Genomic DNA, 13,400 nt, shown 5'->3' with positions numbered 1-13,400 from the left:
ATAAGTTTGTATACTGTCACCAAATCAAGAACACGTCAGATAATTACCAAAAATTCTGAAGGGCTTGGTCCAGCACCTTCTTAAATTAGGCAAAAAATGCAGTATTTATTAATCTTTTTTCTTATTTCAGAAGCACCTTTTCCACATATTCACGCCTCCCTTCTGGCTAATGCTAGGAACTATGCCAAATGGAAATTTTGATACAGTTGCTATGTTACATTATGACTGTTAAAAATAGCATCAAGAGCCTATTGAAATCTTAATTTTGCACATTTAAACACAAGTGAACACTTGAAAAAACAGACACACAGGTGAAGTAAATAGGCAATGTATTTACATTTCTCCATCAAGCCTCAAAAGCTGAAATTGAAGCAAAATGAGTAGTCAAAGCAAAAAGCTTAATTTAACAAAAATCAAACCCGAATAGGAAAACCAAAACATTCAACTGCAAGATACAAAAATTGGTGTGATTTTACCATTGACATTTTCATATTATTTACCCAACCAGTTTAGACAAAATTCTACCATAAAAATGATACCAAATATTTTAAATTAATGCAAGTGATGTCAATTGCAATATATGCCTGTCTGCCTCATGAGAATAAAACCACATCAATGTTAGATGTAGCATGTTTGTATGGTATTTAAAAAAAATTTCCTTCAACGTGACAAGTGCAAATATGTGGGTGAAGTCAATGAAAATGCAAACAAGAATTGATATAAACTATTCAGACATGCAGCAACACCATAGAAATATGCATATCAAATTTATTCAGTGGGTGGAAACTGCTGATAGTTTATTAACATTAAAAAATGTAAAAGTGAAAAAAAAACCTTGAATTTCCCCTAACATTAATCTCAGAATGCATCAAACCCATGCAAAGATCATCCAAAGTCGAAGGCATAGTACATAATCAGTGTTGAAATAGAAGAAAAAAAACTTCATGGGCGGCTTTTAAAGTTGAATTAATCACGACAAACACGACACAACGTTTAGACATCAAAGTTTCTTCCACTCCATGTCATCTGGAGGATTCACAGCCACTGTTTTTTTGCCCACTTCGGTCCAATTTGTGCTCAGAACGGTACCTCCAGATTCAGTCTAAAAAGACATGAAAAAGTGAATCTTAGCTTTTAGTCTAAGACATCAATGATCATTTATGTCATGACCTAAATTTCTGTTGATGGCAATACAAATTGAATGGCATCGGTGCAAAGAAATGCAGCCAACTGGATTAAAAAAAATTTTTTTATAAAGTTCTTCACATCACAAGACAAATCCTCAAAGATTATATATAGTCAATCAATATGAATTCATAATGCTTGGACTTTTGCACTGCATACACAGTATATTTGGACAGCACAAGTAACAAATGATTAAGTGAGAACAATCTGTGTTGTTCCAATCCTGCTGCATGGGGAAAATCCTGGATTGTCTGAATTTCCAAAGCAAACAACAAAAGGAAGTGGTCTGGTTACATTCAGTCAAGTTCAAGTTGAGTTTGAAGAATATAGGAATTGGTCAAAAGGCATTTTTCAAAAATGGAAGGGTAAACATCAGTGCCATTCTGGCGTAAGAAGCAGAGGGAGGGAAGTTAAGGTGTCCTCTGTGGCCAATATGTTACAAACATGTTTTCAATTTTGATTGTTTGTTCCAAGTGCACCATCTTGGAGAAGGCAGCTACAAGAAGTTGGCTGTTGGTGGATTAGGGATGATGAGGGAATCAAGTGCAAGAATTGTGATAGCGACAGATTAAATAACGAAAAAGAGTAAACAATTGCTTTGACAACCTGAAGAAGTAACCAAATGGTGGATTTGCATTCCAAATGCCAGGAACAAAAATCTTTAGAATGGAGGTGCAGAAACACTTGTAAAATAAGTTGAAACAACCAGAAGTAATGGACTATATTCTCCACAGCCCCGTGCCAAAATCGCGTCTGGCGCAGGGGCGGAGAACCAAAGTTCCCGATGGAATACGGCGATTCTCCGGGCCCCGAATATCCGCACATCAGCAAATTATGGCGCGCGGCTGGGTGGGGGGGCAGTCATCGGCAGAGACCCGCCCAACGATATTCCGCTCCCGACCGGCCTGGTTCCAGACAGCGTGGAACTAATGTGGTATGGCTGGTCTGGACTCGGTCCGCGACCGCCCTGGTGGGAGGCGGGGGAAATGGAGCACCTGGGGGCGGCCTTATGGGTGGCCGGGGCAGCGAACAGGCGGAATGATCCTCGGGAGCGTGGCCAATCGGGGGGGGGGGGGGGTGCCTACTTTGTTACTGTTGGTCCGCGGTCCGAGTCCGCCATGGCGCTCGGCGTAGCCGCTGGAGACGGCCGCCGTGCGCCTGCGCAGAACCGAAGTGCGGGGGCCTGTATCCGGAACAAAAGCTGCGTGAAGCTCCCCGGGTCCCTGCTAGCCTCCAGAAGGTAAGTGAATCAACTTTTAGTTTTTGCAGGAAACTGGGGAGTGCAATGCTAGCGTTTTTACGCTGGCGTGGGGACATTGCCCCATTTTGGGAGAATCCAGCCCCAGGTTTCTTATTGGAAGCAAACCTATAAGGAACATGTTCCACATTTTTTCAGTACAGCCACAGCCAGATTTCAAGCCTAGCTTGAAATGTTGTCCAGGATCGAGGTGTAAAATTGCTAGGATTTTACAGAAGGATTAAGTTTGCATTGATTCACACTGAGACTGAAATGAGACAAAATCAATATCCTTACACAGAGGCCAACTACAATGGTGGGATATAATGGGCAGCACAGTAGCACAATGGTTAGCAGTGACTTCGCAGCGCCAGGGTCCCAGGTTCGATTCCCGGCTGGGTCACTGACTGTGCGGAGTCTGCACGTTCTCCCAGTGTCTGCGTGGGTTTCCTCCGGGTGCTCCGGTTCCTCCCACTAGTCCCAAAAGACGTGCTGTTAGGTAATTTGGAAATTCCGAATTCTCCTTCTGTGTGCCTGAACAGGTAGGTGCCGGAATGTGGCGACTAGGGGCTTTTCACAGTAGCTTCATTGAAATGCAAGCCTACTTGTGACAGTAAAGATTATTATTAATGTAAATTAGTAGTAATCAAAGATGGAGAATGCAAGAATTAAGTAGGCAGTTGAGGGGAAAGCAAGCTCTTGCAATCAGACATGACAAAAAGAGAGATGCTAAAAAGGATTAGGACGGGGAAAGGTTCAAAAATGTGGAAATTCAAAATAAAATTTATCTTAATACACAAAGTTAATTAAATAAAACAAGGGAACCAGATTAATTAACTAAATATAAAATCAAGATAATGGTAGTAACTGAAAGGGGCTGCAGTCAGGTCAGGAATTTCAACTGCATATTTGTGGGTATAAAGACTTCAGGAAGGGAGTAAGGAGAGATAACACATGCACTAGAATGTAAACATTTAAACAAGTGGCCCAACTTGAATACCACTGAACTGAGAGGTAGCAGGTAATTGATGTATTATGTACTCTAATTTAACAGACTGTAATAAAGAGAACTGATAAATTGTGCAAACAAATTGAGATATGCATTAAAAATTACAGAAATTATTTATTTTTCTTTATAAGTGCCCAATTCCTTTTTTTCCCCAATTAAGGGGCAATTTAGCTTGGCCAATCTACCTACCCTGCACATCTTTTGGGTTGTGGGGGCGAAACCCTCAGAAACACGGGGAGAATGTGCAAACTCCATCCAGACAGTGATCCAGAGCCGGGATCGAATCTGGGACCTTGGCGCAGTGAGGCAGCAGTGCTAACCACTGCGCCACCACGCTGTCTTAAAATTACAGAAAATTTAATCCAGAAATCTACTGGCAAATGCTTGTGCTGTAACACACTTGTGCTGACTTTGGACTGCTTTCTCAGTTAATGTTTTGTCACTCGAACAAGTAAAGAACCACGGGCGTCATTCTCCGACCCCCCAGAGGGTCGGAGAATGGCCGTTGGCCACCTGTGAATCTCGCCCCCGCCGGTTGCCGAAGTCTCCGAAGGGAGAAAAGTCGGCGGGGCGTTAATGGCGCCGCTGCCGTCGGAGAATGGCACGGGTCTGCGCAAGGCAGCCAATTTTCGGCCTGCCGATATTCTCCCTTCCGGATGGGCCGAAGTCCCGTCGACGTGATGACCGTCACGTCGACGTAAATTAAACCTTCTTTTCATCGGCGTGACCCTGTGCTCCAGGGTCACGCCGACCAGCGTGGAGGTGAGTGACGGCCTGGGGGGTTGGCTCTGGGCAGGCGATGGCGTGGCCGCAGTCTGAATGTGCGAGGAGGTGTGTCTCGGGTTGTGTGTGTGTGCGGCGGTGGTTAGAGTGGGCTGGGCTCCGGGGGAGTGCCGGGAGGGGTGTCCGTGCCGGGGAGGGGGATGGGGGGTCTGTGCCGGGGAGGAGGTTGGGGTCCGTGCCGGGGAGGAGGTTGGGGGGGTCCGTGCCGGGGAGGAGGTTGGGGGGGGTCCGTGCCGGAGAGGGGGATCCGTGCCGGGGAGAAGGTTGGGGTCCGTGCCGGGGAGGAGGTTGGGGGGGGTCCGTGCCGGGGAGGGGGATGGGGGGTCCGTGCCGGGGAGGTGGTTGTGACGAATGTGATATAAAATAGTTACTTTAGAGTTACTAGTTAATGTAATGTAGAAATAAGCCACTTTGATTTTTGCAGTTAGGGACAAAGGAATTTGAGACCGCATGGAAAAAGCAGGAAGAGGTGTGTCTATGAGGGTGATGCTTCATTGATAGGGGCCAGAGAAAGGGATTGGAAGTGAGCCAATCAGAATAGATCGAACAGGTCAGGAGGGACATAGGCTGACCTATGTCCGTCGAGTATGTGAAACTTGATACCATTTGAACTGATTTTGCAGAGATCCCTTTGTCTGTTAGTTCAATCGTTTTCTGGAATGAAAGAGGCAGGATGTCTCTTACATTTCTGTAAGATGATTAAGCTTGCAAGCTAAATAAATAACTTCTGTTTACGTGCGAATCCGTCTCAACTTTTATTGAGGCCAGACTGACAGAGAAAGAAATTTGGAGATCATCATTTGGTGCCGAAAACCGGGATTTCTCTGGGCGATCCTGTTCCAACTGCGAAATCAGAATTAGACTGATTATGAACAGGAGGACGGGAACAAAGGGCCCTCAATGTAGAAATGGAAAACGACCAGCATTGATTGTTCCCCTCTTCTTATCGTCTGATTAGTCTGGTCACTCGCGGTTGGCACAGAAAGACCGCCTCGACGAAATCACAGGTCAGTCGGGGAATTAGCACTTTAATTGATGGGATTTCATATTGTTGTTTCGGCTTGGGTTAGGGTTTTGGGCTGATGGGACTTTAAATAATAAAGGTTCAGTCTATTATCGGGGTTCAGAGGCTGATGTGACTTTAAATAATAAAGGTTCAGTCTATTATCGGGGTTCAGAGGCTGATGTGACTTAAATAATAAAGGTTCAGTCTATTATTAGGGTTCAGAGGCTGATGGGACTTTAAATAATAAAGGTTCAGTCTATTATATGGGTTCAGGGGCTGATGGGACTTCAATAGATGGGGGTTCAGTCCAGTATAACTGTTTTTAAATCTGAAGATGGTTCAACTCTATGTGTGAGTGTTTTAAATATATAGTTGATTAAGCTAAAATTGTCTCCTTGGACTGTAAAGTTCCGAGGTCTAGTTGAGATTGTGAGGTTGAAGCAGAAGTCTCTCAAAGGGTTAACAGCAGCAGGCGGAGTTGAAAACAGACAGTGCTTCTCACTCAGGCCTTGAGATAACAGTCTGCAGTGTAATCGGATACCTTTCCTTTGAGTCAGTGAACACCAGCAAAGTTACGTTTTGAATTAATTAAAGGAAACCAGTGGGTTTCTCCACCTCTTTGATAAAAGTTATTATTTTCGAAAGCAATTGATTGAAATTGCCAGAATCTTAAATTTTACTTACTTGAAATAAGGTTTATCTCATTTTATCTGGAGATTAATAGAAACTTAAAGAAGATCATGGACACCATTTTAAAAAGTGTCAATCTGAAGATGATAATTGATTTTGCTAATACTTATGATAGTTGATTTTGCTAATACTTATGTGTATGTAACAGAAAAAAAACTTGTTAAAAGAAAAAATTGTTAAGATAAAGAAATAATTAAGTTGTAAATGTTATACAAGTTTGTGTTAAGCAAATTGTAAATTTAGTTCTGAGTTGAGATCAGAGCTAAGCTTGCAAGTTGCAGTAATTCAATTTGAATTTTCAAACATTTTTAAGTTTAAAAAAAAAAGAGAACAAATAGAGAAAAGAAGGACACAGATCTTGAATGCGTTGAATAGCACATTTCAAAGGCCCATAAATCTTTCTGTTATCTTAGACCTAAAACCTAGGAAGATTGATGAGCCTTAGGAATGTCTGGGGCGTTTTAATGAAATCTACCGGGGGCAGTCAGGCGATTTGCTGTATCAAAATGGTCAGAATTCCCCTCAATACTGTGCTATGTTAATGCATTGCCTACCACCTTCTGTGGTTACTGCTGTGAAATGTAATAACATGAATTGGACAGAGAACGACCCTTCCCAGATGGCAAGGGCAGTCAGATTTTACTGGAAGGAGGGTGTAGGCCAAGAAGGAGGCTCAGTTACAAAGGTTAAGACTGAGTATGTAATGAAAAAGGATGATCTGCGATCCCAACAAGCGGCAGAAATGGTAGTTTACCAGCAGGAGCTCCAATATAGTGACTTTGGGTGGGTGGATCAGCGAAGAGGAGGATGAGACAACAGTGCTATATTTCTATCACCCCCCAGTGGTGGACGTTAGACATTGAACAGCCACTATCACTGCATCACGTTACCCTGGCCTATGACAGAACTGGACGAAACAGGGAGTTGGAGGACAAATACTGGCCATTACTTGAGACCGAATGGCCAGTCAAGGTTACAGCCACAGTCACGGGAAAATAAGGTACAGCCGATTTTGTTACAATATCACCACATTTATGGCCACAGTCAGCTTCGGTAAGCCCTCATATTACACGTCAGGTCCATGACCAGTACCATGCCAGGGATATGGGGCGAATGGTCAGCATCTTACCGCAGCTCGTCAGAATAGGTATGAGATATACCTTTTGAACAATCCACGTCTGACATTTAAATACTGTACCACTATCAATCCAGCCTGTTTTCTTAGTGGTCCCCCTGTCCATGAAGACGCACCTGGCCACGACTGTTTAGCCTTGATTCAGGAAACTACCACAATAAGGGGCGATTTGAGTGACATTTCGTCAGAACAACCTGACATGATTATGTGTGGTCAAATATCCCACCGGGGTTTAGTTAATGACCTACTGCAGGCCCTCCTTCTGCCAGCGCAGATTTCCGTTATTAAATGTGCTGCCCACACGAATGGTACAACCCCAGTTGACGTTGGTAATGAACGAGCAGATTGTGCAGCGCGCACAGCCGCACAAATTCAGCAAGTGATGGTGCCTAAAATGTTAAGTCAGACTAAACGATCTACTATGAATGTGTCTGCTTCTGACAAGCCAATGCCAACCATCCAAGACGTCATAAGGTTACAGGAGGACGCTCCTGAGAGTGATAAACAAATGTGGAAACGGTTAGGTTGTACATATGATTCTGTTTCCTCTTTATGGACCACGCCTGCACATCAGATTTGTATGTCTGATGTGCTGGCTTTATGGGTCATCGAATGTGTACACTTTGCAACTCATTGTGGGGCTCGGGGGACTAGTGATTTGTTGCTGGACGCTTGGTGGCACCCTAAAATGCAGGGGTTGGCCCAACGTATCAGTAATCGGTGTTTGATTTGTCAGCAATATAACACCGGAAAAGGTATCCCTTGTGGGAAGGGGCAAACCCCGTTGCCCAGTGGTCCCTTTGAGACGCTCCAAATGGATTACATTGAGTTGGAAAGGTGTCAATGTTATAAATATGTTTTGGTCATTGTGGATGTGTTCAGCAGATGGGTTGAGGCGTATCCGACTATCTATAGTAAAGCTGCTACTGTGGTTAAAGTCTTGATGAGGGAAATCATTCCCCGGTACGGTATACCAGCTCAGTTAAGTTCTGATAATGGGCCTCATTTTATTGGACAAATTAACAAGGAGTTTTGCTCCCAGTTGGGCATACGCCAGCAGTTACACTGTGCTTACAGACCACAGGCAGCCGGGGTGGTTGAAAGACACAATCAGACCCTCAAAACTAAATTGGCTAAATTAAGAGCAGACACGGGACTGACATGGCTTAAGTTGCTCCCCGTTGCCCTCTTCCAGCTGCGGGTTACACCTGCGGGACCGGCCCGGCTCTCTCCCGCCGAGATTCTCTATGGCAGGCCTCTTAGAACTCCCTGGAGCCTGCAGGTTCCCAGACGGGTTCAGTTTCATCAGATGACTGAGGAAATGACCACCTATGTTCTAGCCCTTACGCAAGTGCTCAAGGAACTCCATGGCCAAGTCCACGCGGCTCACGAGCCATTGCCCAGTACCTAGCTCACTTTCAGTCCAGCCCGGTAGTTATGTAATGGTCAAAAATTGGACTAGGAAGGGGTCGGAGCCGCGATGGGACGGGCCCTTCCAAGTTCTCCTTACCACCCCCACAGCAGTTAAAGTGGAGGGGCGAAGTGCTTGGGTCCACCTACATCACTGTAAATTGAGCCCATCTCCACTACTGTAAAAGGTCGGATACTAACCTGCCTCCCTTCTCCAGTGCTATTTTACAGGTGTGGAGCATGATGGAGTGGCTACGCATCGTCTGTCTGATATTTGGCCTCACTTCGCTTGGCGTGTTATTGGCGATGGACATGGAAAAGGGGAATATTATGTATCTGTGTAGCCCCAACCAATCTACAAGGATACATCACCTATGCACAGGTGATGTTCTTCACTGCCCCCATATACGAGGACATGGTATCGACTCATGGAAGGTCATCAAAGTTAAGGAGAATGCGGGAGTCATGAAGCAGCTGCACCGGCCCCGGCGATGGGAAGGGAACATTATATGGACATTGCCTTGTTTTTGGAATACATGTAAATTTGATTTTGGATGTGTTAAAAGTGGTACAATAAAGGTAACATCAGGCTGTCAGAAGAGTGTAGGAAGAGACCATGAGAAAGAGAAAGGGACTAGAGAGAGGACGGGGCGTGTGAGAAGGGAAGTACAGCTAGAACGTAGGTTACCGGGAGATGCACTTAAGTTAATTAAAGGCCAAACTGAGGAAAACCCGGGTAGTATGAATCTCTTCTACCAGATTTACCACCGTCTGTATGGCCAAGGACGGGTTGTCTGCTACCCAAACCCCGCAGCGGTGTCTAGGTTATTTTCTGTTTCACCGCTTTGGGGCACTCCCCAAACGGTGGTTCATTGTCAGCGTTCCGAGCCATTGCCCGAGCAAGTCACTCTTCCTTACGATCCGGATTCAGCACCACCGGCTATTTGCCTTCCCCTCCTTCGGGATAATTCCCATTCACAGTACGATAGGCTGCGACGGTGGAGGGCGTACATACCTAGCCACTTCACTCCCAATAGGGATTCCCGGTCGTACGAGAATTGCTTCAGCAGTGAAGGATATGGCTGTTTGCTGGTAGAGGTGGACACAAATATAACATGTCTGTTTCCCACCTGTACGGACAGGAGGTGCCATATCACCCAGGCGTCTGGCCAATGCGTTTGTTATAGCACCACTTGCGTTCCATTGAACGCTGGCCTCCAGCTCCTTTGTGGCTGGGCGAATGTCTCTCATATCACTGTTGGGAATAGGGCTTTCTGCATTGCTGGGCGGCCCGAATGGGCATTTCAAAATTGGATAAACTGGGCTACTGGGAGGTCCTTACGCAACCGGTATGCTCTTGACTATCTTCTGGCCCGTGAGGGTGGGGTATGCGCCATAGTACAGGGCAAGTGTATTATGGGGATTCAGGACTTGACTGCTAACATTACTAAATTTATGGATCGCATACGGGATCACTTGGACGGGATGCAGGATCCTGACTCTTGGGGTAACTGGGGATTTGGAGGATGGAAGGACTGGTTGATAAATATGGCCATGTATCTAGTGGTAGCTATCGGCTGCATCTTTGTGGGCCTGGCCATCCTTAAATGTGTGATGGGTAGAATGCTGGGTGCACTGGATCAGATCACCGCCCCAATCACCGAGAAAAAAATTTAACTGTTAAAATCCATGAGGGTGAAGCAGATGAAGGGGGGGCTAAGACAGGAATTGGAAATGCAGCGACGAATCTTTTTAGATGAGGAACCGTAGCTATAGATTGGATAGTTCGGTTATCATGGAATGATAAAAGGAGGGAATGACGAATGTGATATAAAATAGTTACTTTAGAGTTACTAGTTAATGTAATGTAGAAATAAGCCACTTTGATTTTTGCAGTTAGGGACAAAGGAATTTGAGACTGCATGGAAAAAGCAGGAAGAGGTGTGTCTATGAGGGTGATGCTTCATTGATAGGGGCCAGAGAAAGGGATTGGAAGTGAGCCAATCAGAATAGATCGAACAGGTCAGGAGGGACATAGGCTGACCTATGTCCGTCGAGTATGTGAAACTTGATACCATTTGAACTGATTTTGCAGAGATCCCTTTGTCTGTTAGTTCAGTCGTTTTCTGGAATGAAAGAGGCAGGATGTCTCTTACATTTCTGTAAGATGATTAAGCTTGCAAGCTAAATAAATAACTTCTGTTTACGTGCGAATCCGTCTCAACTTTTATTGAGGCCAGACTGACAGAGAAAGAAATTTGGAGATCATCAGTTGGGGTCAGTGCCGGGGAGGAGGTTGGGGGGGGGGGGGTCCGTGCCGGGGAGGAGGTTGGGGGGGGGGGGGGGTCCGTGCCGGGGAGGAGGTTGGGGGGAGTGGTCCGTGCCGGGGAGGAGGTTGGGGGGGGGGGGGTCCGTGCCGGGGAGGAGGTTGGGGGGGGTCCGTGCCGGGGAGGATGATGGGGGGGGGTCCGTGCCGGGGAGGGGGATGTGGTCCGTGCCGGGGAGGGGGATGGGTCCGTGCCGGGGAGGGGGATGGGTCCGTGCCGGGGAGGGGGATGCGAGGGCAAGTGAGTTGGTCCACCTGGCCAGGTGGCAGCCTCCAACAGTTGGACCCATGCGGTCCATGCCACCTGGCTGGGGGGAGGAGGGGATATGGGCAATGATGACATGTCGTCGTTCTCCTCCCCCCCCACCAGGCAGTCATGTTTTCCAATCATCCAGCGATGTTGGCCGCCGTGGCGGCAGCCGCTAATGTCTATGTTGCCCTGGACGAGGAGGAGCGTGCCAGAGAGGCGGCGCAGGCTGCCGCAGAGGGACAGGCGGCAGCCGCCCAGGCTGGAGGGACACCTGACCGACAGGACGAGGAGGGGGAGGAGGACGTCGCGGCCCCACGGCAACGGAGACACCCGAGGGGGCCCCGTGTGTACCGGCCCCGGCAGTCATACCAGGACCTCACGGACCGGGAATGCAGGAGGAGACTCCGGATGAGGCGGGAAACTGTGACACACATCTGCCACCTGCTGGCACACCTGTCACCGCGTGGCACTGGCGGGGGACACCCTCTCCCCGTGTCCGTCAAGGTTACGGTGGCCCTGAAATTTTATGCAACGGGGTCATTCCAGGCACCGAGTGGGGACCTGTCCGGCATATCGCAGACATCGGTGCATCGGGGCAGTGCCAGATGCCCTATATGCCATGGCGCACCGCTACATCCGCTTCCCTGTGGACCGGGCCAGCCAAGATGCCCGGGCCGTAGGCTTCTCTGCTGTGGCCGGGTTCCCCATGGTCCAGGGCGCGATTGATGGGATGCACGTCGCCGTGCGGCCACCTGCAGGTAACAGGGCCGTGTTCACCAATAGGAAGGGGACCTATTCGATGAACATACAGGTGGTCTGCGACCACCGCATGATGATCCTGCACGTCTGCGCCCGTCATCCAGGCAGTGTCCACGACTCATACGTGTTGTAGCGGTCATCCATCCCCGGCATGTACGAGGGACGCCATCCCCGGCTGAGGGGCTGGTTGCTGGGCGACAGGGGCTACCCATTGTGATCGTGGCTGATGACGCCTATACGGAGGCCACGCAATGAGGCGGAGAACCGCTACAATGATGCCCATGTAGCGACACGGGGAGTGATAGAGAGGTGCTTTGGCGTGCTGAAGATGCGTTTCAGGTGCCTGGACCTCTCTGGGGGCGCCCTCCAGTATCGGTCAGATAGGGTCGGCCGCATCATTGTGGTGTGCTGCATCCTGCACAACATAGCCCAGCAGAGGGGCGATGTGCCGCAGGCAGAGGAGGGCGGAGTGGAGGAGCAGCAGGAAGAGGCGCAGTCCTCCCCAGATGAGGGGGATGGGGGTAATGGTCAGGGCAGACGGGGTAGACACAGGCGGGTGGCTGTCCACCGTTACCGGCTGGCCCAGCGGGCACGGGACAGGCTGATAGACGCCCGCTTCACTGACTAGATGGGCGTGGGAATCGGGTAGTATGGCCATAGATCGCACACCATGGCAACAGCCGACCACCCACACCCCCCACCCATCCACCCCCCTCCCCAACCCCACCCCCCCCCACCCACATGCACACCCCACCCCCCCCCCATTGCCGATCCACCTGCGGCACAACGGGCCGGGCTCTCACAGTTGCGGGTGGAGGCGTGTCTATTGCAGGCCATGGAGGATGATGACAACGCACCCTGCGGTGAGCTCCTGGCTCCACATCGTTGGACTACGTCTGACCCATGGCCACAGTGCCACCATCCACCCGGACCATCCCTGCATGCGTCCTCTGCCCGGGGGTATGTTGATGGCGGCCCAGGGGGAAGAGGGCAGACTTACCTGGGGCTGAGGCAAGACCACCCCTCACACACACACTTGCGCTCAACGTACATGACACCCCCGCACGCTTTGGACAGAGCACAAAGGCAGCTTCTGTAGGTGTAACATTGACTTTAATAACCAAACGAGTTCATGCACGTGCCCTAGCCCCTAAAACTCATCTGTGCCCTGCACCCGTGCCAACTTACTCAGTGTCTAATTGTTTGGCCTTATGGGCCCTTTGACTACGTCTACGTGGTTCCCCAGACGGTACAGCAGAACTGGATGTGGACTCCTGTGATTCCTGCCCTCTGACACTGGATCCCTTTGGCGGCCGTTTCTTGGGGCGTCCTGGCCTAGATGGGCCAGGCTGCGGCCCGGGCGACTGGGATGGCGAGCTGCCAGCCTGTCCTGCCCGTTGCCCACCCGATGCACCTGGGACGGAGGAGGGGGGGGGGGGGGTCCGAGGTGTCGCGGTGTTCCGGGACCTCCCCTACAGGGGGAGCCGGGATGGACCACACCACCTCCTCCTCCCTCGGGGTGCCCGATGGCGCCCAGGCCTCTACATGGGTGGGGGATGCGAATGGACTGGCCATCCGACGTCCCCCCGACATTTGGCGCTGCCAGTCCT

At 48.9% G+C, this 13,400-nt stretch overlaps 1 protein-coding gene across 7 annotated transcripts in view; it reads right to left on the bottom strand.

The window, feature by feature from the left end:
- Positions 1-312: 312 nt before the first annotated feature.
- sugt1 (SGT1 homolog, MIS12 kinetochore complex assembly cochaperone) overlaps positions 313-13,400 on the bottom strand; it is a 227,496-nt gene continuing 214,408 nt past the window's right edge. For all 7 annotated transcript variants that reach the window (XM_072476303.1, XM_072476298.1, XM_072476299.1 and 4 more), the window contains one exon: positions 313-1,102. In XM_072476303.1, coding sequence (XP_072332404.1) covers positions 1,001-1,102 — 102 coding nt within the window. In that variant the 3' untranslated portion in view covers positions 313-1,000. The remainder of the gene's footprint in view (positions 1,103-13,400) is intronic.

The sequence above is a fragment of the Scyliorhinus torazame genome, chromosome 15 (genome assembly GCF_047496885.1).
Source record: "Scyliorhinus torazame isolate Kashiwa2021f chromosome 15, sScyTor2.1, whole genome shotgun sequence".
NCBI classification, from domain to species: Eukaryota; Metazoa; Chordata; class Chondrichthyes; order Carcharhiniformes; family Scyliorhinidae; genus Scyliorhinus; species Scyliorhinus torazame.
This window is presented reverse-complemented; position numbering and strand designations above follow the sequence as displayed.